General features: G+C 45.4%; 2 protein-coding genes across 4 annotated transcripts; both read left to right on the top strand.

The window, feature by feature from the left end:
* The first annotated feature begins 839 nt into the window (after positions 1–839).
* Positions 840–3,644, top strand: LOC109492831. Its single transcript, XM_045039980.1, has 3 exons — positions 840–907; positions 2,641–3,123; positions 3,253–3,644. The coding sequence occupies exons 1-3, from the start codon at positions 840–842 to the stop codon at positions 3,620–3,622; spliced, it is 921 nt and encodes a 306-aa protein (XP_044895915.1). The 3' UTR covers positions 3,623–3,644.
* Positions 3,645–3,789: 145 nt separating this feature from the next.
* SLC25A28 (solute carrier family 25 member 28) lies at positions 3,790–13,657 on the top strand. Of its 3 annotated transcripts, XM_019813689.2 has the most exons (5): positions 4,171–4,309; positions 8,968–9,045; positions 10,267–10,495; positions 11,570–11,626; positions 12,800–13,657. In XM_019813689.2, exons 3-5 carry the CDS (start codon positions 10,273–10,275, stop codon positions 13,315–13,317), a joined length of 798 nt encoding a protein of 265 aa, XP_019669248.1. In that variant the 5' UTR covers positions 4,171–4,309; positions 8,968–9,045; positions 10,267–10,272; the 3' UTR covers positions 13,318–13,657. The 3 variants fall into 3 exon arrangements, with proteins under 3 accessions (XP_019669246.2, XP_019669248.1, XP_019669247.1); XM_019813687.3 differs by lacking the exon at positions 8,968–9,045 and having other exon boundaries at positions 3,790–4,309; XM_019813688.1 differs by lacking the exons at positions 4,171–4,309; positions 8,968–9,045 and adding an exon at positions 4,316–4,617.
* The last annotated feature ends 11,513 nt before the right edge of the window (positions 13,658–25,170 follow it).

Below are 25,170 nucleotides of genomic sequence, written 5' to 3'. Positions count from 1 at the left end.
CTTAGTCACACAGCTAACACCAGCTGAAGGGGAAGCTGGGGGAAATATGGACTTCAGCTGGACTTATAGCTCCAAACTAAAACTTGAGGTTTCTATTATTAAAGAAAATAGATGAAACTTGATAGTGAGACAATGAATAGTCTCATTGGTAGAGGCAGAAAATAAAGACAGTAGAGAAGAGAGAATATGAAAAGCAATGGTCCTAGGAATGTAAGAAAAAATCTTACAATGTCTGACTGAGGAGCTGCAGGTATGGGAGCTATTGAGGGCTTCTAAGGAATATCTCCAAGAAGGTTATTTCTCTGTTAGCTCCTTTTTTTTTTTTTTTTTTTTTTTTAGGGAAGTTTAAGGGTTGGTGAGGTGTAGGGCAGCATGTGCAGATGTGTTGAAGGTGGGACGTCAGATAGTCAGGGTGGGTTAGGTGCTTGCTATTCAAAGTGTGCTCCAGGGTCTGATGGCATCAGCATCACCTGGGAACTTGTAAGAAACGCAGAATCCCCGTCCCCACTAGAGAATTATAATCTGCATTTTAACAAATTCTTCGGGTGACTAATATCACAGTAAAGTCTGAGCGGTGGCACTGGGCTAGATTATGCTATGGTGTGGAATAATCCCAAAATCTGTTTTAAAGACAAAGATTATTTCTTACTCATGCTGAAAGCCCATCTGAGGGGAAGGGGGTGGCAAGTAAGTGACTTTGCTTCATCATCCTTACTGGGGCACCAGGCTGATGGAGGCTTCTAAACATCACCAGTCATGTGGCAGGGAAGTTCATATGTGGCTCTCACACTTCTCTCATATTTCCTTGGTCAAAGCAAATCCACTGTTATGCATACGCCATGCCTATCTTTAAGGAGGTGGGAAGAACAATCCTTACCATGTACCTGGAAGGATGGGAATCCCAGAGGTGAAGCCTCTGAAGTCAGGGAATCCCAGAGGTAGAACATCCAAAGGTTCTTGCAGTATAGATGTGAAGGTATCAGACACTGGGAAAATGAATCAAAAGGAAGGAAAAAGAAAGCACAAATGCTTCAGAATATTTCTAAAGGATAGCTACAGAAGACCTCCAGCTTTAGAAAAGGAACATTTTGGAGGAATTGGTTGGAGTGGGAAGTGGAAGGGGCTAAGTTTGGAATGAACATGCCAAGTCAGATATTAAGGTGGATGTTCACCCTCTGCCTATCTCCCCAATCTCATCCTGTGTCACCTCCCCTTTCTCTCACCACGTTCCAGCCACACTCACTTTTGTTCCTTCATGCACCAACCTTGTTCTCACCGCAGGGTTATTGTACCTACTGTTTCTTCTGGAATGCTCTTTTCTGGGTTTGTCATTTAGAACTTATCATGGTGTCATCTCCTCAGAAAGGCCTTTCCCAGTCCAACAAACGTAGCCACCTAGTCACACTTTATCACACCTATTTCAGTATCAGAATCATACCTAGAGTTAACTGGTATTTTTGTCTATCACCCTCCCCTCATTAAAAAAGTAAGCTTCATGAGGAGCGCATGGGTGGCTCAGTCCGTTGAGCATCTGACTTCGGCTCAGGTCATGATCCCACCGCCTGTGGGTTTGAGCCCCGCATCAGGTTCTGTGCTGACAGCTCAGAGCCTGGAGCCTGCTTCAGATTCTGTGTCTCCCTCTCTCTCTGCCCCTCTCCCACTCATACACTGTCTCTCTTAAAAATAAATAAACATTAAAAAAAAAAGAAAGAAAGAAAAAGTAAGCTCCATGAGAACTCCATGGACTGTGACCTGGGTCACCAGCTTTAAGTACGGAGCTGGCACTCAATAAATATTTACTGAATGTTCACATGGAAATTTTAATTAAGAAGTATGCAATGAAAGAAATATAAGTCCAATGAGAAAAGCAGGTTTGGAATGTAAGGTTCTCTAAGGTAGTGAAGATGAACAAGAAGCATTAAACCTTTAGGAATGTTCTCCTTCAGTCGGTAGAAAAGTGTCAGAGACTGAGGAGTCTAAAACGTAGAATAAAGTGGCTCCTAATGAGGAAAAAAATTTCAGTGAGGGATGGGTCAGTGAGGCCACGAGGGAATAAGAAAAAGGCCATTGCATTTGAAAAGGTCATTTGTGACTACCGAATTAAGGAGTAAAAATGTAGGGCTGAAGGAGAAAAAGGACATAGCAGGTATAACTCATTACTGGAGTAGTTTGGCAGTAAAGAGAATTAGTACTCTAGCAGGATTGAGTGGTTTTCTTTTTGTGAGTCCTATTCATTTTTCAAGGGAAGTGAGCTGGAGAAGGGGAAAGATGTAGAAGAGGGGTTCTTAACCTGAAGTTCATGGACCTCTAGGTGCGTGCATGGGGGATGGGAAGTGGAGGGGCGAAGAGGATTTGTAGCTTCATTATTTTCCAAAAGGTCGAGACCCTAAGGTTAATAACCATTGCTGAGGAGAGACAGAATAGGTGAGTAAAACAAAGTTAAAAACAAAAACTCCCAGAGGCCCAGAGAAGGGCTAGCTTCAGAGAAAAAAAGGACAATCTCTTCCTTAAAGCAAAGCTATAACCAGATGGGAAAGTTCACAATTGCATCACCAACCATCTCAGCAAAACAGGTAGAAAGACTGAGCTGGAACCAGTGGGAGGCTTGTACAAACACGCCCCAGAGAAGGGATACTGAAGCAGGGCAGACGGAGGAGCGGGGAAAGCTCCCGCGTTCACCCAGACTAGCCAGCAGCCCTCGTGTAGCTCCCGCGCGGCAGCGTCGCCCAGGAAGTGGTGCTCGAGGCTGGGGCTCGCTGGCATTGTCCTTCACCTGAGAGCGCCCCTCTTAAACCCCGGCGGACCCGCCCGGGAGAGAGAGCGGTCTTATCACAAAAGGCAGTCACCACCAGGCAGCGGTGGTCATCAGCGCGTCAGCTTCGGGGAAAGTGGTACGTCCGAGCTTCTCCACAGCCGCCGTACTTTCCGTGCTTGTTGCGGCAAGCTGTCTCCAGACCCGCCTCTCCGCCTGTCGTCATCTCTGAATCATCCCGCCCCATTTCGACATCTCCCTTCCCTCCCTCCAGCTCTCGGCTCGGCGCAGGACCCAGCGACAGCGGGCCCCGGGGAACTCATTCATTCAACAACTGCGGGGTTTACAGGGCGACTTCGGGTGCAAGCCTGGTGAGGCGCGCTAGGGCCTGAGGAGCACAGGGCCTTCGGGAGTCGGCTCGCGAGCTGCACGAGACGGGGTGGGGGGCATCGCTCCAGATGCGACCAGTCTAACGAGCCGCCGCCCGCTTGTCGCAACAGCTTCCCGGAACGGCCCGCGGGCCGCGCCAGGGGATACCCGGCTCAAGCTGGCTCCACCTCACGCCGGCCTGAGATCCCGCGGGAACAGAGCTCTCGAGCCAAGGCCGCCTGCACGCGACCCGCGCATCCCGGGATTTGGGGCGGGCGCTCGAACGCAGATCCTAACGGCATCCGTCAGCGGTTTGACCTTGAAGGCCTGGCACCACGCCCCATCCACCCCAGAGGGTACCGCCTGGAGCTCCACGGGCGCCAGTCTGGGGCCCAAATCCGGCCTCTCTCGCCCCTGGGCTCTTCGCTCTCTTCCGGTAGCCAATCGGATCCCGACGTGATGAGGGCCAATGGCCGCGGTCAAAGTATCAAGAGTGGTTGAGCCTATCAAAGTTCAGCCTTAAGTTTCTCCCGCCCTCCAGAAAAGTCGGAGGGCGGGTTGATCTTACATGTTGGCCAATCAATAGCCAATAAACAAGAAGCTTCCAAGATCAAAGGGGAAGGGGTGGAACCTAAGCAGTAGCAACGCCACGGGGTGGAGGAATGACAGGCCACTTCTCTAATACCACACGCATTTTTTTCCTACGAAAGCAAAGGGGCGGGGATAACTTGGCAGCTGCACCAATGGCTGGCTGAAGGGCGTGTCCGCGGGCCAAGCGGGAGCCGGAGGCCCCGGGCTCTCTGGGCCGCGCCTGAGGCGGACGCGACGGGGCCGGGGGGCGGTGGCGGCAGTGGCGGCGGCGGCGGCGAGGGTGGGCGCCGCAGCTGGCCCGGGTGGATGGAGTTGGAGGGGCGGGGTGCTGGCGGTGTGGCGGGGAGGTCGGCGGCTGGGCCGGGGCGGAGCCCCGGGGAGTCGGCGCTGCTGGACGGGTGGCTGCAGCGGGGCGTGGGCCGGGGGGCCGGCGGCGGGGAGGCCGGGGCCTGCAGGCCCCCGGTACGGCAGGATCCGGACTCCGGCCCGGACTACGAGGCGCTGCCGGCTGGAGCCACTGTCACCACGCACATGGTGGCGGGCGCCGTGGCAGGGATCCTGGAGCACTGCGTGATGTATCCCATCGACTGCGTCAAGGTGAGACCTGGACCGGCTCTGAATCCGACCTGGGGCTGACCCGACCCCTGGGTCCTGTCCCGAGCCAGGATCCTGGCCGAGAGCCGGAGCCGACATGGGTTTCTTCCTGGCTCCTGCCACCACCACACGATTCGACCGATGCGCCATGCAAGCAAGGTCCCGACTGGGAATTGAACCCAGTCAGGAACCAGGACCCATTTCTAACCGTCAGTGAGATCTGAATCGGGACTGTGGAAAGAAAATCTGTCAGCCAAAGTCTGGATCCTAGACGGGACTAAACAGGAATAGGGTGGGATGGGATGGAACAGGTAAGTGCTACTAATTTGATTACGGTGAAGACAACTGGGGTGAATCAGACTCCGAATAGGATCTTAATGCCTTGAAGATGCTCTCTGGGCGAGTGCTTTTACAAGAAACTTGCTGTGTCTTCCCTTAACAGTGTTGGGGCAAGAACGGAAATCTGAAATGTCTCGGCTAGATAAATGATTTACTTATTAACTCTTAAGCCATGAATGATTGGAAATCATTGTGCAGTCAGAATTCATAGCTCCAGACTGGAAATGATTTGGGAAAACCCATGTTCAGGAAAAGGTTTCGGTTTCTCTGTGCAGCAAGCATGACACCCCACCTATTTCCTGAACATGAAAACTAAACTGGGATTAGGATTTTGTATGGGGGCACATAGGCCCCCAAACGAGAGATGAACCTGACAGTGTGTTTCTTTAGCCACCTGAATTTGACAAAAAGGGGAAAGTTGCCTAGAAGGGAAGCATGATTTTGAAAAGCAGATGTAAGTGTGAAGAAAATGAAATAGGATTAACATGAAGGCATGATTCCTGTGAAAGTAAAAACTAATGGCAACCACAACCAAGCAGACTGATTAGTGGGTACAGATGTCGGGTGCTTCTGAAGAAAGCTGGGTGAAGAGGGAACAGATTGTTCTGTACAGTTAATCTTGTGCATTAGGAAAGGTACCAACCTCTAAAAGTGAGGACTAAATTGAATGAGAAGTAAATTCAAGGGGGCTGTTGAAATAAACATATTGAGAAAGAGAGTGGTACCTCCTTTACATACCAGGAGTAATAGTCCAAACAGTATTCTCACAGCTCTTTGACGTGTGTTTTCTCCTCAAATTAGACAAATGTTGCATATTCCAAAGGAGAGAGTACTGAGTTGGGAAATACAAAGTCTATCTCTTCTGCTTCTTCCTGATTCTGGTACTATCACATGTTTTCATAAGTAGTGTGGATGAGGAAATGGGGAAAGTACTCATTAAGCTTTGTGAATGACATTGAGTTGATAGGAGTTTTCTAGTGCACTGCAAAGCAACTCCTACCAGTGGCCATCCCTATTGAAACTGGTAAATGAACTTGGTTAAAATGGATATTAGAACTTTAAATACCCTTGTCAATTGGGAGGAATAGAAATAAAAAGTAAAATCTTTGCAAGAGAAGTAAAAGGATGGTTAATGCTCTAACAGTATTGAAATGTAAAATGGGCAAGTACAAATAAAAAAGATTCAGACATTTATGTAATAATGTCTAGGTTGAATGTGAGTTGTTAATGCTATATATCCAAAAGTTAATGTGATAGATCACTGCAAAGTAAAGTAACCTCCCTATACTAAGACTGTGAGCAGAGAGCAGGAGCTAGCAGGGTCTAGGGTACTATGTTTCAGGATGGGTATCAAATGAAAACTAGATCAAGGAAAGCAATGAAAATTATTTAATGACTTGAAAAATACAATGTAATAATGTGATTGACTTAGGAATATTAATACAACTTGTCAACTGAAGTGTTGTCCTATTACCTTGGTAGGCTAGCTCCTTATTCCATGTATTTACATAATGCTATTGTTGCTGTAAACATTTTATAAATTTCTTTGTTAGAAATCCCTCTAGAATATTTGGGTGTATATCCTTAAAGAGGGCAGACCTTTGTCCTGTCACAAGATGTGGTCGATTTTTTAGTAACAGACCATTCAGAATCAAAAATGGTAGATAAGGTGGGAGATCAAAATGGGTAATACTGATTGGAGTCAGAGAGAAGGCAGGAGCAGAAAAGCAAGGAGCCTGGTTTATTCTTGAGGCTGACAAACCCACTGAGGAAACACTTCTGAAAGAGGAGTTCCAGAAATATTTTGCATAATCACAGCACTGGTGGAATAAGTTACTTCTAGCCTTCCAAGCTGTTTTGAAGAACAGTTCTTACTCATTTACATACGCTTTGAAATTTGTGTTTTAAAAAAGTCCTATAACATTATAGTTATGCCTCAGAGCCCTATATTAAAGAATTAATTATTTGACCTGGAGGAAAAAAATGCTCAAGAGTCTTCAAAAATACAAAAGCTTATTTTAGAAGAATCATTTTCATTTGTCACTAAATGCTGGGGTTTAAATGACTAGAGGGAACAACTAGGTGAGACCAGTAGGATTTAGTGTCACTAGGATGTTAAGCATTGTTGTACAGATATGAAAGTAAAATTCAAATCTCTTCCTTCAGAAAGGCCTTCCCAGTTCACTTGTCCCAGGGTTTCCCAGTTCCTCTTTTACCATAAATGGTGGTGGAGAAGAAGAGCAGCCCAACCATCCCTAAGACTAGAAGCAGGTATCTGTGTTGGAGCCAAAACAGCAACCACAGTGTTTGCAAATGAAAGTTGACATTGCCTCTTGGCATGCAAGCCTGTGCTACCCAGCCACTTCTCAGGGTCAAGTTGATTTAAAATATCCTTGGGAGGAACCTAGCATAACCTTGCCAGGCCATAGTTATTCAGCCAACTATTTACATGGTCATAATAGGGAGGTTTGGGAGCCCAAACATATCCCAGTTTTCCATTTCTGGACCTCAGAGGCAAACATCAGACTTTATCTATAGGGATAGGCTCTGCAACCAAAGCAGTCAGAACTCTTCTCAAAATCATCTAAGTACCCTCTTGTCACCAACGTGCTGCTATTTGGCTCTGTAATCGTGACAAAGGGAGATAAATCTTTGCCAAACTCCAGATGTAAATGGTTATCTATACACATTCACCAATGAAAGGTTAGGAAATGGAAACGTTGGCTTATTTGACTTTCTTGTATCTAATAATAATTATTCAGTAAATGTCAACTCTTCTTGTTGGCCAAACACTAACTGATGTGCCTTACATACATTTATTCGTTTAATCCGTGAAGCATTTTCATGAGGTACACACCATTTTCATTATTTTACACAACAAGAAAAGGAAGCAAGTTAGGTGGCACAGTCATGATTTGACCCCAGTCGGGCTCTCGGGCCTTCCATACAGCCTCCCCAAAGTAGATTTCCAGAGCCAAGCAAGGCACAGAGTTTCACAATAGTGCTCAGTCCTAAATGTGAACTTCAGATTGATAGCCGGACATAAAAAATCATTATAGCCAAAGAGAAACTTGAAAGTGAAATAGGAGCACCTGGGTGGCTCAGTTGGTTAAGCATCCGACCCTTGATTTCGGCTCAGGTCATAGTCTTACAGTTCATGAGTTCGAGCCCCACATTGGGCTGTGCACTGACAGTGTGGAGCCCCCTGGGGATTCTCTGTCTCCCTCTCTCTCTGCCCCTCCCCACTCACTCTCTGTCTCTCTCAAAAATAAACATTAAAAACAATAAAGTGAAAACAAGAAATACAAAAATGAAACCTGATTTATTAGTGGCTAAGGACCAGTTAGTTGCCCATGCATATTTGTGAAATGACATACACTAGAGACAACACTCCCATGATCTATACATTCTAAGATATAAACACATATTTCCTAGAACCATGTTTGAAGACAATAAAAAGCCTTATATTTGTAGTACTTCATAAATTACCAATGGCTTTTACATGCCCTGACTCTTCAAATCCCCATAATAGCTCCATTAGCCATTCTTAGTCTCATGTTGTAGATGACAACACTGAAACTCAGGTTAAGTGACATATCCAAGGCCACACATCTAGCAAAGCTGGGGCTCAAACTCAGGCTTTCTGACTGAAATGTGGCTTGTTTTTTGCCAACCCACTTACCTATTAGTTTATTTGGCTTTTCTTCAAAGCTAGTGGTTTTTATATTAAAGGCTATTCATAAATTCTTAGAGATTTGATCTTTCTCCAAAAGAAAGATTTATTGGCCCACAAATTTGGGGAGCTGTATTCATTTCTGTATTTGGCATAGCTTATGCTTGGTTCCTCTCCATAAGGGTGTAAGTAGAATCGTGAATTAGAGTTAGGGGTATGTATGATATGTTCAAAGTAACTTACAGTCCAGGTTTCTCTTGGGGGTGAAACGTTCCACATCTCTGAGGCCAGACCTTTCAAGGCTGGTTGTCCAGATAATGCCAGTGACTTCAGCAGAGCAGTACAGCTTCTGAACATTCTCCTTATGCAAGACCAGTTTCGAACAAACCAATGAAAACACATAATTGTTAAGCCACCAGGATCAGTTTATCTTTATCAGCAGCCATAGCCAGCAAAGACCTGCAGTCGCTGAATAACTCCTCTGATGGATTTTATACCCCATGAGTGATGGGAAAGATCTGTAAACACATGCTTTATTGGAACTTTATGGGTTTCTTTTTTTGAGAAGTAGAATGAATGTGTCAAGTTGTAATAAGTGGTAACTGTATTTCTGATTGCATTTACAGTAATTAACCTTTTAACTTTCCAGTTCTTTGTTGGTAGCAGACAAGAGAAAATAACTAGAGGAATGTGGATTGCTTACAGCTAACTAGGACCTGTTGATCTGGTTAGTTTTTTTTTTCCCTCATGCTTTTGACAAGAGACAATACTCTTGGATTGCAGTTGGCCAAAAGGAAGGTTCAAGCTTTTAAATCCAGATTGAACCAGTAATTGGAATGAAGTAGGAATTTAAACTATACTTGGGCATAAATTGCCCTTCTGGCTCACTAATAGTCTGCTTCTTACTTTGTGAATTGGTGCAGACACAGCTAAGATTCATTCGTTCGTTCATTCATTCATTCAACAAACAAATCTTGAGTGCTTACTTTGTTCCAGGCACTGGACATTGATTTTATATTGTTAGTCTCCATGCCATCTTAATCTTGAAATGGATCAATAGATAAGAGTTTTTCATTGGGAGACAAACCTCCCTCTGAGGGTCTGTGATTTGGTGAATGTTTCGAAAAGATTCATTTCCCAAATCCCAACCAGACTTTGTCCAGGAACATCATACAAAGTGTCTGCCATGTACTTTTGTCCCAATCATTGAATCCTCTGGAAATTCCATGGATTCTGTTTCACAGAGACTGATTTAATTTGATGCCAGTTTGGGGATTCATTCAGTTTTGATTAGAAATCTGGGAGCCCCTTCAGTTTTAGAGACAAAGTTAGTTTCCACCTTTCATAGTCTCAAGGCAAATGCTCTTTCCCAGAAATAGAGCAGCATTGATTACAAATGTTACTTCTGCCAAGAGTTTAACCTACAGGCTCAGCTGCCAATGCCAAATAATCCATGAAAGTCAGATAATCATCAAAGATGTAATAAAGGATGAGCCATCGTCTCATTAGTCAGTATAGTGTGTGGTTAGGAAGCAGGCCCAGGATCAACCTTCAGAAATAAGGCATAATGTTGTAGACAGTAAATAGTTGACTTTAGAATCCATTTGTAACGAACTCTTGGCCTGGGTTTATTAAGGCACAAAAGCAACATCTCCTGAAACAGGCTTGATATTTGTTGCTGGGGCTATGAATCATTTCAGAGTTCAAGCATACTTCCTAAGCAGTTATATTCTTGAGAAAAGAATGGTGTTCCCTTCATAGATGACTAGCAAAAGGTCCAAGCCTTGGAAAGGTCAGACATAGATTTGGGAGTAAAACTGGGTGCCAGGTAGCACTCCCGCACATTGGCATGATTCCACAGAGGAGTGTCCCAAGCCTGAGTGCTGAAGTTACAACGTTGAATGAGAAGTTGGCATCACTGACATTGCACTTCTTTCTGTAATTTCAGACCCGGATGCAGAGCCTACAGCCTGACCCAGCCGCCCGCTATCGAAATGTGTTGGAGGCACTCTGGAGGATTATAAGAACAGAGGGGCTGTGGAGACCCATGCGGGGGCTAAACGTCACAGCAACAGGCGCAGGGCCTGCCCATGCCCTCTATTTTGCCTGCTACGAAAAGTTAAAAAAGACATTGAGTGATGTAATCCACCCTGGGGGCAATAGCCATATTGCCAATGGTATTGAGCCTTCCTGTGCTGGTTCCCCCACTTTCTCAACTCTTTGGGCTTTGCTGCTGTCAATGCTTTCCAGTCTCAGCATGGTTTGGAGCTGAAGCTTTGGGCTGGGGTAGGCCAGAGTATAGGGGAGGGACTTCCAAACCTGACGTTCTCAGACAATGGGCTGCTTCAACCCCACCCCTCTTTTGGGGCACCTCAACAAAGTGTTACGGTATCTTCCCTTACCTACCAGCTTGACTTCTTTCATCTCCCTGCATCAACTTCTAATGCCCTGGTAATGTGGAGACACACTGAAATACTCCCACTGTATGTATCTTGATAGTCGGGTGGTGTCCTGCTCCTTGGGGCAGGATCTGAGGTGACCCAGCTGCCCAAGGAAGACATTAATGGAGCCCCAGCTCTTTGCATCACCTTTTCAGGATCCTAACTGACCAGTGGCAGTTTGTGTTGTTGAGGACATGACAAGGCCTCAAGTGAACTGGGGTTGAGCCAAGAGACTTCTGCACAGAAAAACCAGAGGGTTGAAGGTTATGTGAAAGTAAGGGAAGGGACAGCAGCCTGATGCTTGAGGATTGAAAACCAGACTGAGAGGATATTTGAGGGATACGGTGGTTAAGGACCTCAAGGAAAGGTCTAAATGGATAGATGTTAGAGTTTGGAGTTGGAATGGGCAGCTCAGGGGCAGCAGGATGACAGGTGAGATGGTGTGGGACAGATCTGACCACCGCCCCTCATGTTCTCCCTCCACTGGAGGCAGTTGGTGCTGGCATCCCTTGGCGACAGTGTACCTGCTTCCTGTCTGGGGCATAAAGTGCATTCATTCTCAGAAATGTCCTTATAAAATCTGGGTTGTTTTCTTTGACTCTTCTGGCCTTCTATTATACATATGGAATGTAGACTGGTAACCTTACTAAGTTGGTGGGAACAAATATCTTCATTTTTCAGAACAGGGGCTCGAGAGCAGTGGGTTCCCTCTCCCTGCTGTTGTTTAGCCTAGCCACTCCCTTCACTCTGGTGCCTCAATCAGTTGCCCTCTTCTGGCCTCATGTATGGCGATTGTTTTCTCCTTTGCAGGTGCGGCCGGTTGTGTAGCAACATTACTGCATGATGCAGCCATGAATCCAGCAGAAGGTAATGATTTCTCCACCTTTCCCCCTGTGGGCCACTACACCTGCATCTGTAGGCTTCTCCTTTATTTCTGGTTTGCGGAGGAAAGACAGGGAGCACCCCAGCCATTTTGGTGGGGAAATCCTTTTGTGTTACCGTTTCTTACCAGTAGAGGGCGCCCCCCCCATATTGTCAGTGGGTAGGAGGAGCCCCTTAGGAAGCAAATTCATTGAGCTTTAATTCATCTTTGGGGCTTCCCTGAAAAAAGATATGGCTCTACTTGGCCTATTCCTGGGCTTTCTCAGAAGTCCTCTTTGTAGTGGATTTGATCTCATCTGAAAATTTAACAGACTATTTCACTTTTCTTCAAAGAGGTAAAGATGGATTTTGACATTTAAAAATCCTGCCATTCTTATTAGAATGAAGATAGTCGAAATAGGAATGAAAGGGTAAATTGTAGAGCTCAGTTCCTGCCCGGCTGCTTGGATCTTGGCTTCTGAGTTGGAGAATGAGGTACTCAAACAAACGTGAAGGGATAGCACAGTTGCCATGCTCTTTAAGCTCCAGCTCTTTACCAGTCTGGGCAAGGCCATGGTGTGGAAAGGGCCAAAGCTAAGCTGAAGATCCAGGGCTCATACCATGTTATCTACTCGAGAGAGTAGATGTTTGGAAACTAAAGCCACAGTCTTCTTGGTTAAGAACTGTGTTTTCTTTCTGGTAGCCCTTCTCCTGAGGAGGATAACCATCCTCATGTCATAAGAGTTGGGTGCTCTGCATACCTGAGGATTGGGATTGTTAGGGCTATCTGTTCATTATCATGTTCACTGCCACTGAGTCATTTCTTCCCTGGGGTTTTATGAAAGGGTAAGATCATAATAGGTTGGTAATTTTTTCAAGAAAATCTACTGGAGTTTCTAAACCATAGATGTATCTTGTGTGTTCACTGGTTGGTTTTAAAGAAATCCTACTATAAGTCAGTCTCATTTTTTGGCCCTTTATCAACCTTTTCCTATCCCCTTCTCTCAAAAAAAGGGAAACTTTAATTTATTAGACTGATAGCTCACTCATACTTTTTTTTTTCCCCTCTCCATTCCAATGGCTGACCCGCTGACTCGGGACTCTGAATCTGGACACTCTTGCTCACCGGTTGATTGCTGGCATCATTTCCTTCCTTCTTCTTGTTGATGGCACTACCAGTGGTCAAGCAGAGGATGCAGATGTACAACTCCCCATACCACCGGGTGACAGACTGTGTACGGGCAGTGTGGCAAAATGAAGGGGCCGGCGCCTTTTATCGTAGCTACACCACCCAGCTAACCATGAATGTTCCCTTCCAAGCCATTCACTTCATGACCTATGAATTCCTGCAGGAGCACTTTAACCCCCAGAGACGGTACAACCCCAGCTCCCATGTTCTCTCTGGAGCTTGTGCAGGAGCCGTAGCTGCCGCTGCCACAACCCCACTGGACGTTTGCAAAACACTGCTCAACACCCAGGAATCCTTGGCTTTGAACTCAAACATCACAGGACATATTACAGGCATGGCTAGTGCCTTCAGGACGGTGTATCAAGTAGGTGGTGTGACCGCCTACTTCCGAGGGGTACAGGCCAGAGTAATTTACCAGATCCCCTCCACAGCCATCGCATGGTCTGTGTATGAGTTCTTCAAATACCTAATCACCAAACGGCAAGAAGAGTGGAGGGCAGGCAAGTGAAGTGAAGTAGCACACGATGCAGCCAGGGGTCCAGCACTGCTGCGTCCTGCCTGCTCCAGCCACGTTCTCGGTCTCCTGGCATGCTCCATCTGGCCTTGAGTGGAGGTGGAAGGAAGGTAGAGGGTTCTCCCCAGGTTATTGGTGTTTTGGCTAACACCAGTTCCTGCCAGCCTCCGTTGCCGCCACCTTTCCTTCCAGGCCCTAAGCAAGTGCAGCAAAGCACACCACAGTACCTTTGCTAATAACCTTTCTCCATCTTGGGCCTGATGACCTACTCTAGACTGTTACAGAGGGACAAGCAGCTCATTCCCCTGGTTCCTAATAAAAAGCCTTTAAATTACATGGTTTCATTGGATTTGTTATGCCAAAGGGGAAGTGAAATGCTTTTAAGTATTCTGACTTGAAGCATCAGTCAAGGGGTCCAAAAGGAAGGTGTGTTGTATATGTCTGCAGTCTGGGTTCTTGCTGGTTTTCATAGTGACTCAAGGCTTTGGAGCCCTACTCCCCCTCGTTTTAGTATTAAGCTCCAAGGAATCTCCCTGATGGCAGGAACAATGGCCTTTGACAGATCCTAGCTAAACAGGTGTTCTTGATCCCCACTCTTGCCTTTTCCAGGGGACAATGGCACAGCACAGAAGAGGCAGACCTCTCTGCTCTCTCAGCCCGGCCTGCCAGAGTAAAACCTGGCACACGGCACTTTGTTTTCTAATGTAGTTGCAGAACAAGAGTTATTTAGTGAAGCTGCAAGACCTAAGGATTATGTGGTAAATAATCGGACCTTTCATTGGGCCTTAAGGCTTTTACAAAGTACTTTATTTAATGTGTGTGACTATGCTTTGCTCTCACAAGGTCTGTGAAATAGGCAGTGCAAGCATCACCTCTATTTCACAGGTAAAGACAGCTCAGAGAGGCTGCCTCTTGCCCCAGTTCTCACAGTAAATGCAGAGCTGATACCCCAACCCAGATCTTTGGCTCTCAGAAGTGGATCTAATTGGGTCTCTGGCAGATGGGAAATGAATGGAGCGCACGTACCCCAACCTGCCATCCCCTGAAGAAGCTCCCTCCCGAGGACCACGTAGGCTGTGTCTGCAGACTTGCAGGGATAGGACTTTAACTGCTTTGTGGGTTGGTCTGTTCCCTTTTTTGGATATTACCAGTATATTAGCAAGTTCTTCAGTGCACAGAGTGGAAATCTACCTCCAAAAAGGTCCATCTGTCATCCTTGTTATGTCATCTGTCATTCATTCATTCACTCATTCATTCATTCAATAACTATTGAGTGTCTGTCAGATACTGGTGTTGGGGTTATGGTGGTAAATAAAACCATCCCAGCCCTCCAGGAGCTTACTGTCTGGAGAGGAAGACAGATGTAAACAGGTACCTGTAAGATAAAATGGCAAGAAACATGCATAAGGATACCCAGCCTGGCCTTGGGTGACTGGAGGTAGCTTCTGGAGGAAGTGACATCTGAGGCGATGCCTGGAAGGCAAATAAACTAAAAGGTGAAGAGAGGAGGGGAAATGTTCTAAAGACCTGGAGGTAAGGGAGAATAAGAAGTGTCCAGGGTCAGCACACAAGGGATTTGGTAGGACTGGCAGTCTGGGCAAGGCATGCACCTGGAGAGCTAAGCAGGAGCTGAGTCTTAAAAGCAATGCTAAGGAGTTTAGAGTTTATCCTGAAGGCAGCACAGAGGCATTACAGATTTTAAGCAGAGGTGTGGTGTGATCAGATTCACAATTTAAACAGATCACTTAGGCTCTCTGGGAAAGGATTAGAGGAGCAAGACCGGATGGGCAGGTAGACCTGATGGGAGACTGTCACAGTCATGCAGGCATGGCTGCACGGTGGTCTTAACCAGGACTGTGGCAAGGGAGACAGAGAAAGTGCCAGACTAGAGCAGTGTTAGGACTGTAGAAGCAATAGAAATCCATTACAGAATAAATCTTGTCCTTCCTTACACCTGACAGCCCTTCAGGTCTCTATGGAGAATCACGTCTGAATGCACTTGGAAAAAAAAAAAACAAACATCAAGAAAACAGCAGGGTCTCCTGTTCTAAGCCTTATTTAAGGAAGCCATGCTGCCCCTTTGGTTTAGTGATGGAAAAGAGAGATGTTAACAGTCCTAAATTGTGGTCACTGGAGTTTGAATCGCCTATGGAGTAAAAAGAGCATGCTGAAATCATTGCAGAGGTCATTTGAGAGGGTCTGCTAGTAAAAATGTAAGAGAGCAGCTGCCTCCCAGCACAGATGAGGCATGAGAACAAAGGGATGCCTCTCCAGACCTGTCCCTGCAGTCGGCTTTACAAAGCTCCTGTTCTGGCAGGGTATCCAGAGCACAGTGGGCACTGTGGCAATAAGGCCATTTCTCAAGAACAGGATACAGGTAATCTAAAAGAATGATAGTCACTAAAGATTCTCTCAGCTCTAATGTTGTTCACAAGCAACGAGAAAAGAATGCAAAAGTCACCTTCCAATCTCCACTTGTGCCCTAGCTGCTGGAGAACAGCTGGGTTAGAATTCGGACAGCCCCTCAGGTTCTTCAGGTCTCTCGATCCAATCACCAGAGGAGACAGAGGCGGAATAGTGTGATAGGGCTGAACATTCTTGGTTCCTGAATCCCTGGGTCAGGAACCAATCCCCATGAGAGCTATGGGCGTTGGGAGCATTCCCAAGTCTAGGTCCTCTCTGGAAAGCCAGGTAAGTCATGTGGTACCTTAAGGATCAAGAACCAAACCAGTTTAGCCAGAGAAAACTTAACTGTAGAGACAAAACTAACATGAATGAAACAATCTTAGAATAACACAAAACAGATTACAATCATGTACTGGATTATACAAAACCAACAAGATATAGGGGCACCTGAGTGGCTCAATTGGTTAAGCGTCTGACTTCAGCTCAGGTCATGATCTCATGGTCTGTGAGTTCCAGCCCCATGTTGGGCTCTGTGCTGACAGCTCAGAACATGGAGCCTGCTTCAGATTCTGTCTCCCACTCCCTCTGCTCCTCCCCCACTCACACTGTCTCTCTCTCTCTCTCTCTCTCTCTCTCTCTCTCTCTCTCTCAAAAATAAACATTAAAAAAAAAAAAACCAACAAGATTTAGAGTCAGAAAAGGTAAGTGTAGGTCAGAGTTACAGGGAAAGAGGTGGTTTTGATAAAAGGTAGAATTAAAAAATACTTTCATGGGGCTCCTGGGTGGCTCAGTCGGTTGAGCGTCCGACTTCAGCTCAGGTCATGATCTCACGGTTCATGAGTTCGAGCCCCGCGTCAGGCTCTGGGCTGATGGCTCAGAGCCTGGAGCCTGCTTCCGATTCTGTGTCTCCCTCTCTCTCTGCCCCTCCCCCATTCATGCTCTGTCTCTCTCTGTCTCAAAAATAAACATTAAAAAAAAATTAAAGCACAGGTCATGACCTCACAGTCCGTGGGTTCGAGCCCGCCTCGGGCTCTGTGCTGACAGCTCAGAGCCTAGAGCCTGTTTCAGATTCTGTGTCTCCCTCTTTCTCTGACCCTCCCCTGTTCATGCTGTCTCTGTCTCAAAAATAAATGTTAAACAATTAAAAATAAATAAATAAAATCAGAATTTAAAAAAAAAAAAAAAAAGGGGGCGCCTGGGTGGCGCAGTCGGTTAAGCGTCCGACTTCAGCCAGGTCACGATCTCGCGGTCCGTGAGTTCGAGCCCCGCGTCGGGCTCTGGGCTGATGGCTCAGAGCCTGGAGCCTGTTTCTGATTCTGTGTCTCCCTCTTTCTCTGCCCCTCCCCCGTTCATGCTCTGTCTCTCTCTGTCCCAAAAAATTAAAAAAAATACTTTCATAAAAGCCAGTACCAGTCAAATCACGCTAATTTTATAAAATTTAGAAAAATAGCTCTAATCCCATTACCCAGAGAATATGACATTTTGATGTATACATCATCCAGTATTTTCTCTATGCATTTTTGGTTAATATTTAAAATTCAAGTCACACTGTAACCAGCTTCTTTCCCATAATAGTATATGGTGCCCATCTTTCCATGCTAAATCTTGCATCACCTGAATGGAAATAGCTACACAACATTCCATTATATGAATGTACAAGAGCTTATTCTGTCAGTCGCTTGTCGCACATTTGTAATAATTTATTATCAAGAGCATTGCTGTGGGTATGAAGAATCTGAAGGACAAAAAGGAGAGCAGGGTAGGTGTGCCGAGAAGGTTCTGAGTGGGGAGACGGTTTGGCACCACCTCTCTGCAGACACTGCAGAAATCCAGGCTAGAGATGTGAGGCTGGGGCAGGGGAGGCTGGCCTGGGGAGAATGTCAGAAGTTGGATTCTTAGAAGTCATCTTGCTCAGCATACCTCCTCGAGTCCAACTTCACTCTGCAGCATCCCTGACAGGGGGCTCCCCATCCCTACTCCTGTGTCTGGGAGCTCATCTCTGCTGGAGGCCATTTGTGACACTGCTGCCAAGTTCATTGCTGTTCGAAAGTTCATTCTTCGTGGTCTCCTGCTTCCATTCTAGGATCATGTCACTGCCCTGCTTCAGTTGCCAAATTCCTCACCATGGCCGACAGGGCTTCACAGAATTTGGCTCCCACCTCTCTCTTTAACACAAACATTCCACACAAACATGAGGCATTCAAAACAAATACGTATTTTCTTGAGAATCTAAAATATTCCTCCTGTTGTCTCCATTCATTGATTTAGGAGGCTTGGTAAACAATAGTCTGTTGAAACTATCAGAAATTTCACACGATTGATGTTGGGACTGGATGTGCAGTATTTTGTGACTTCCTGCCACCTGTGACCGGTACGTAGAGAACAAGTACTGTGGGTGCTGCACACAATAATATTCCCTACATCGTCAGACGTCCAGAAACACAACCTTTACCCCACCACCCCCACAACCCACATTCACACACTAAAAACAGAGGAGAAGAATTCTTTGTATTGAGGCACCAAGGTTTCCCTGTAGTTTCCACCTATGATCTCCGTCTGCCTGCTGGAGCAGCAAAGAATCAGACTAATCCTTCTTCTCTCTGACAGCCCTTCACCAATATGAAGACAGCTGTCGTGTCACTCAGGGAGGGTCAGATTATGGGGAGCCTGAAGGCCAGGCAGAGGTGTCTAGACTTGACTTGGCTAATGAGGAGCTCTTGTGGTTCTTAAGCAGGGAGGCAGATGACTAAAGTCATGTCTGAGGACAACTCCACCAACAGCCCAGACACAGGACAACCTGGAGGGGGAGCAAGCTAGACAAAGGCACCCCAGCCAAGGGGCTGTCACAGCTAGAAAAGAGGAACCTGAGAAAGGTAGTTACAAGAAGATGAAAGAGACTTGGTGGTTTAGACATTCGAGTGGGAATGCACCTGTAAGTTGTCTTGCACTCATCTGGCCGTGTTTCGTTTCCCTACACTAGGGGGTCTATAGAGCTGTGCCTTTTTGGTATCATTTCCTGCACTGTGCTTGATAACCACCTGCTGACAGTAGAATGGTTGTGATCAGACACTGAGGTTTGCCTGGGAAAATGGTGCTGGGGTTAGGAATGAGCCATTTCACTGCACAAACATGTACTGAGCAGGTAGGGGCCCTGGGGTAGATGCTGGGATTATGGGATGGTCAGGTTTTTTGTGACAATGTGGCAAGGTTACAGTCTCCAGCTTTTCAGTCAAATACTAATCTAGACATTGCTGTGTAGGTATTTTGTGGATATGATTAAAGTCTATCATCAGTTTATCTTAAGTAAGGAAGATTATCCAAAATAGTCTGGGTGGGCCTCACGCAATTAGTTAAAAGGCCTTAGGAAAAGAACTGAAGTTTTCCTGAAGAAGAAATTCCAGCTGTGACCTGGAGCTTCAGCCTGTTCCCAAGAGTGTACGTGTATGAATATGTACGTACATATGTATGTAGATGTGTATATGTGTGTATGTAACATGGATTCAAAATTATTATCTGATTCACAGTTCATATGCAAATTTCGCCAACTGTTCCAATAATGTCTTATTTCATAGCTATTTTTTCCCCCCTGATCCAGTGTCCAACCCAAGATCACACGTTGCACTTACTGTTTATTCACATCTCTTTAGTCTTCTTTAATCTAGATCAGGTCCTCAGCCTTTTAGGAGTCTCATGAACTAGATTTTTTTTTCTTTAGATTACAAGTCAGTCGAATGGGCTTCAATTTGATTTGCGTGATGGTTCCCCACAATTAGATGCAGGCTCTGCATTTTTGGAAGATGCACCACCAAAATGATACTGAGTCCTTCTCAGGACACCACATCAGGGAGCACATGAGGTCAGTTTGTCTCCTTATTGGTATGGTTGTGTTCACCAGGTGAACCCATTGTAAAATTACTAATTTCACTTTGTAACTGATAAGTAATTTGGAGAGAGGTGCTTTCCATTTATGTAAATATCCTGTTCTTCATCAAACTTCCAAGTTTTAGCATCCACTGATGATTCTTGTCTCTGTCAATTATTACTATAATGGTTGCATAATGATTATATTCTAACTTCATCATTCTTCCTACATTTATCAGTTGATATTCTTCTATAAGGGAGAGTTCTCCCTTCTTATTTATTTATTTACATTAGTATGAGCTCATAGATTTTTTAAAGTTTTTTTTTTAATTCCAGTACATTAACATACAGTGTTATATCAGTTTCAAGAGTACAAAATAGTGATTCGCCAATTCTGTACATTACTCAGTGCTCATCATGGTAAGTGTAATTCCCTTTACCTATTTCACCCATCACCCCACCATCTCCCCTCTGGTAACCATCAGTTTTTACTCTCTAGTTTAGAGTCTGTTTTTTGGTTTCTCTCTCTCTCTCTCTGTCTCTCTCTCTCTCACTTTTCCTTTGTTCATTTGTTTTGTTTCTTAAATTTGACATATGAGTGAAATCATATGGTATTTGTCTTTCTCTGACTGATTGGTTTTGCTTAGCATTATACTGTCTAGCTCCATCCACGTTGTTGCAAATGGCAAGATTTCATTCTTTTGATGGCTGAATAATATTCCATTGTATATATACGCTACATCTTCTTTATCCATTCATCTATCAATGGATACTTGGGCTGCTTCCATAATTTGGCCATTGTAAATAATGCTGCTATAAACATATGGGTGCATGTATCCCCCTGAATTAGTGTTTTTACATTTTTTGGGTAAATACCTAGTAGTGTGATTACTGGATTATAGAGTAGTTCTAGCTTTAACTTTCTGAAGAACCTCCATACTGTTTTCCAGAACGGCTGCACCAGTTTGCATTCCCACCAACAGCGCACAAGGTTTCCTTTTTCTTCAAATCCTCACCAACACGTGTTATTTCTTGTGTTTTCTATTTTAGCCATTCTGACAGGTGTGAGGTGATATTTCATTGTGGTTTTGATTTGCATTTCCCTGATGATGAATGACATTGGGTGTCTTTTCATGTGTCTGTTGGCCTATGGGTCTTCTTTGGAGAATGTTCATATATTCTGCCCATTTTAAAAATTAGATTGTGTTTTGGGTGTTGAGTTATATAAGTTCTTTATATATTCTGGACACTATAAGTTCACAGGTTCTTATTTTATTCTATGAAAATTCTATGGTAATATTACCATTGTTATTTATTTTAATGTTCAGATTGCCCCAGATTTGACCAGTGAAGCCCCTTCTGATCCCTCTGTCCTTTTGACATATTGCCACTATCTTCTTAGCACTCCCTTGATTTCTGGAACAACATGATACTCTAAGTTCATCTTGTACTTTGCCTCTCTGAGTCCTGAAACCAGCCATTTCTCCAAGGAGCCCTGTTTCCTTTTAGTGCATAATGGTATTTAGAAAGCAAGATCTGGATGCCAGGTGTGCTCAGTGCTACTGGGTGTCCACGTCTAAGCCTTTTAGCAGATGGAACTAAGAAATATAAATCAATATTTATATCTTAATTTATTTCTATATCTGTACACACACACGCAACCATGAACTCATACAGATACCTCCAGTTCTAACTCAACACCACAAGATTCATTTTAGTCTTCCTTCTCTTTACATCTGTAACTCTCTTCTCTAACAGCAAGAACTGGCTCCCATTATCCACAGTATATTTATTCATTTGCTCAATTCTCCAGCACACAAAAAGCATTTTAGGTTTGCTAACCCATGCTACCATAGGAAAAACTCCTTCAACTAGAATTTAATTAGTTTTTGTTTGTTTACTCTCCCTGCAGTGTGGTAATGTTATTTATTTGAAATAGAATTAGGTTCATTAGTTTCCATTTGTATTCTATTTTTAGGTTGTTTTGAGGTTTTTTTTTTTTTTCCCCCTTTCCTCATCTTTGTTAATTTTTTTTAAGAGGAAAAGTATTCTTTACCTAGGGCCTGTGGGTTTGTGGATGGGCTTCATGGGGTCTGTACACCCTCTGGCTTTTATGCAAACTATTGGATATGCGTGCACCTTTCTGGGGACAGAATCCATACTTTTGAAATATTCTTAAAGTGGTCTTTAACCCAAAAAGTTTAGGGAAGTGAGAAAGGAGACCAGAAATCCAGAGGCCCTCTTTAGAAGCCTGTCACCACTGGGGAGGGGGGTGGGGGAAGTTCCACCAGATTGTAAGACTCTCCAGAGAAGACAAGTTCCTATTTATCTTATATCAGTGCCAAGTGCCAAGCATACACACAAACGCCAAGTGAACAGAAACCAAAGGAGAGAAGAGAAACTTGGGAGCTAATCTGCACATGGAGCTCAGGAGTGCTCTTTCCCGGGTAAGCCTAGAACCAAACCAGAGTACGGGGAGGTGGGTGGGAGAGGGGGAGACACAGCCTGGGCATCTGTCTATAGGTATACACAGAAAAATAAACTAGGAGGAAAATGTAAGCCTGCTGAAGAGACACTGACCCAGGGCTCTGACGTACTCCTTGCATGGCTTTCTTTTGGCTTCAAGGTCCCTGCCAAATTAGAAAATAACAGCAATTATACCTGAGTAAGATAGCTGTGAGTCATGCAGGGTTTACCCCTTGCAGGCATCAGGTGAAAGCTTTCCCTGGGTGTGGTGGGAGGTATGGACTCACCTCGGCATCAGACCTAAGATGTTTCATGGAAGGGTGGTGTCACTCCTCAAGGAATTTCTGCTGCTAAAAAGGGGCCTAGAATGTAGATGATGAATTGAAAGCCTCATGGTCAAGGACAGCCTCCTCGGATGTGTGCAGCACATCCCACTAAGTGCCAGCCGGGAATCCAAAAGAAACCAAAGACCTAGTCCCTGCCACGTGGCTCAAAGAACGTTTAGAAAGCTCTGGGCAGGAGAAAGCAAAATTGTAGAATGAAAACTGAGCCCACATAAACTGAGTGGTCTGTGGGTTGGGTAAACCACAGGAAGCTTCCCAAAGGAAGGAGCTGATGTGGACTGTGAAGGGTTGAGACTGAGGAAAGGTGAGAGAAAAGAAAAGGGTATTCTACACAGCGGTGAGAGCTCAAGGGATACGCAGAGGTATGGGGGAGAGATGGCCGATCCTGACAGCAGAAAAGGGCGGTTGCTTCAAAGACCAATATGGAGGATGCTGAGGTCATATGCCCATAAAGGACACTGTTTTTCAAGAGAAACAATGAGACGATTATGATGTTTGAGGAAGAGACTGGAGCTGAATTGGGGAGTGGCCAGATATAAGGAGGATGGCAGGGGGATTACTAAAGTCACCTGGAGGGGAGTTATCTGCCTGGGCTGGAACAGATGGCATGTCACCAGGATAATAAAAATGAAAATAAGGGGGGGGGGGCGCCTGGGTGGCTCAGTCAGTTAAGCGTCCGACTTTGGCTCAGGTCATGATCTCGCAGTTCATGGGTTCGAGCCCTGCATCGCACTCTGTGCTCACAGCTCAGAGCCTGGAGCCTGTTTCAGATTCTGTGTCTCCCTCTCTCTCTGACCCTCCCCTGTTCATGTGCTTTCTCTCTCTCTCAAAACTAAATAAATGTTAAAAAAAAAATTAAAATAAGGGGCGCCTGGATGGCTAGGTCAGTTGAGCATCCAACTCTTGATTTCAGCTCAAGTCATGATCTCATGATTTGTGAGATCAAACCCCTTGTCAGGCTCTGACTGACAGCACGGCACCTACTTGGGATTCTCTCTCTCCCTCTCTCTGCCCTTCCCTGGCGTGCGCTCTTTCTCTCTCAAATGAAATAAATAAACATTTTTTAAAAATGAAAATAAAAAATCACATTTTATATGGCTCTGTGGTGTAGGATCACATTTGCACATACAGAATCCTTATGAGCAACAATGAGAATTATTTATGATGCTTCATTGAACATCTATTATGTGCTAGTCATTGAGTTAACTGCGTGGGGGAGTCTCACAACCGCTGTGTGAGGGAAGCCATGTATTTCCTACCACTTGATACCATGCGTTGTAAATTTGCTTAAATGTGAATCTCATAAGTACCCCGTGTGTCGGGTGTGGCAGGAATTATTCCCATTTTATAGAAGAAAAGACAAATGCTAAAAAAGGTTAAGGCCCTTGCTTACGGCCACAGAGCCAAGGGATGTCAGCCAGTTCTTTGGACTCTTATTTTGGGGATCCTTATACCTTATTTTCTCCCTGGTTTCACATACGCATTTTTTTGTTTGTTTGTTTTATTTATTTTTTGGGACAGATAGAGACAGAGCATGAACGGGGGAGTGGCAGAGAGAGAGGGAGACACAGAATCGGAAACAGGCTCCAGGCTCCGAGCCATCAGCCCAGAGCCTGACGCGGGGCTCGAACTCACGGACCGCGAGATCGTGACCTGGCTGAAGTCGGACGCTTAACCGACTGCGCCACCCAGGCGCCCCTGTTTTATTTATTTTTTGAGACAGAGAGAGACAGAGCAAGAGCAGGGGAGGGGCAGAGAGTGAGGGAGACACAGAATCTGAAACAGGCTCCAGGCTCTGAGCTGTCAGCACAGAGCCAGACGCAGGGCTCAAACTCACGGACCGTGAGATCATGACCTGAGCCGAAGTTGGACGCTCAACCGACTGAGCCACCCTGGCGCCCCTCACACACCCGTTGTTAACAGAATCCTCCAGCGTAAAACACCACTTTGGCCGCGATCTGCAGCCCACTTCATTTAAACACACCAAATTCCTAGCATTGATATACCAAAGGTCAGTAATGCAGCTCATTCAAGGGTCACTCAGTTGAGTCCAGCCTGCCTGGACAAAGAACCCAAGGAACAGAAGTAGAGGTGAGGGCAAGAGGCTCAGGCCTCCGGGTCACCTCCCCATCTTTCAGAAGACATAAACACTCTCCAGTTCCCCTACCCCTGACTCAGAGAAGTGGGGGGAGACACATTCAATCTGCATTACATCAGGTTGCACAGGACAGAGTGAGGGCAAGTTCTCAAGGTCGCCATTATTTTTTCATGCTAGGGCTGGGTCTTAGGAAAGCAAACAAAATGCTGCCGGTTGCTTGGAATTAGAACAAGCAAGGTGGAAGTACCTGGGGAGACACTTTCCTAGGCTTGTACTGCACGTGCCCCTGCCAGCCACTCAGAACCTACTGCCACTCCCCAGTTGCCTCCTGCCATCATCCAATTATGGCCATGCAAGCACCGAGTTCTTCCACTTGAAGCGTTCTCCCCTTTTCCCCTCAAATCCCCTTTTCCAGCTACTTGTTTCAATGTTTCTAATCCACACAAATACATGGGCAATTATGAACCGAGATGGTTTTTGCTGGGCTCACCTTTGGAACATGTGAACTTAAGGTATATTTTACATCTGGCTAAATCCTGAGATTTCTGCTTTATCTTCTGTCTGTCTCTCCTGACTCTAAGGCTGCGTGGCACAAGTCACAGAGATGGTCACAACACAACACTGAGGGTCGGGGTGGGATGAGTCCAAGGCCCACATGAGGCTCCAGAGAGG

Source organism: Felis catus, chromosome D2, assembly GCF_018350175.1.
Source record: "Felis catus isolate Fca126 chromosome D2, F.catus_Fca126_mat1.0, whole genome shotgun sequence".
In the NCBI taxonomy this organism is placed as follows: domain Eukaryota; kingdom Metazoa; phylum Chordata; class Mammalia; order Carnivora; family Felidae; genus Felis; species Felis catus.
This window is presented reverse-complemented; position numbering and strand designations above follow the sequence as displayed.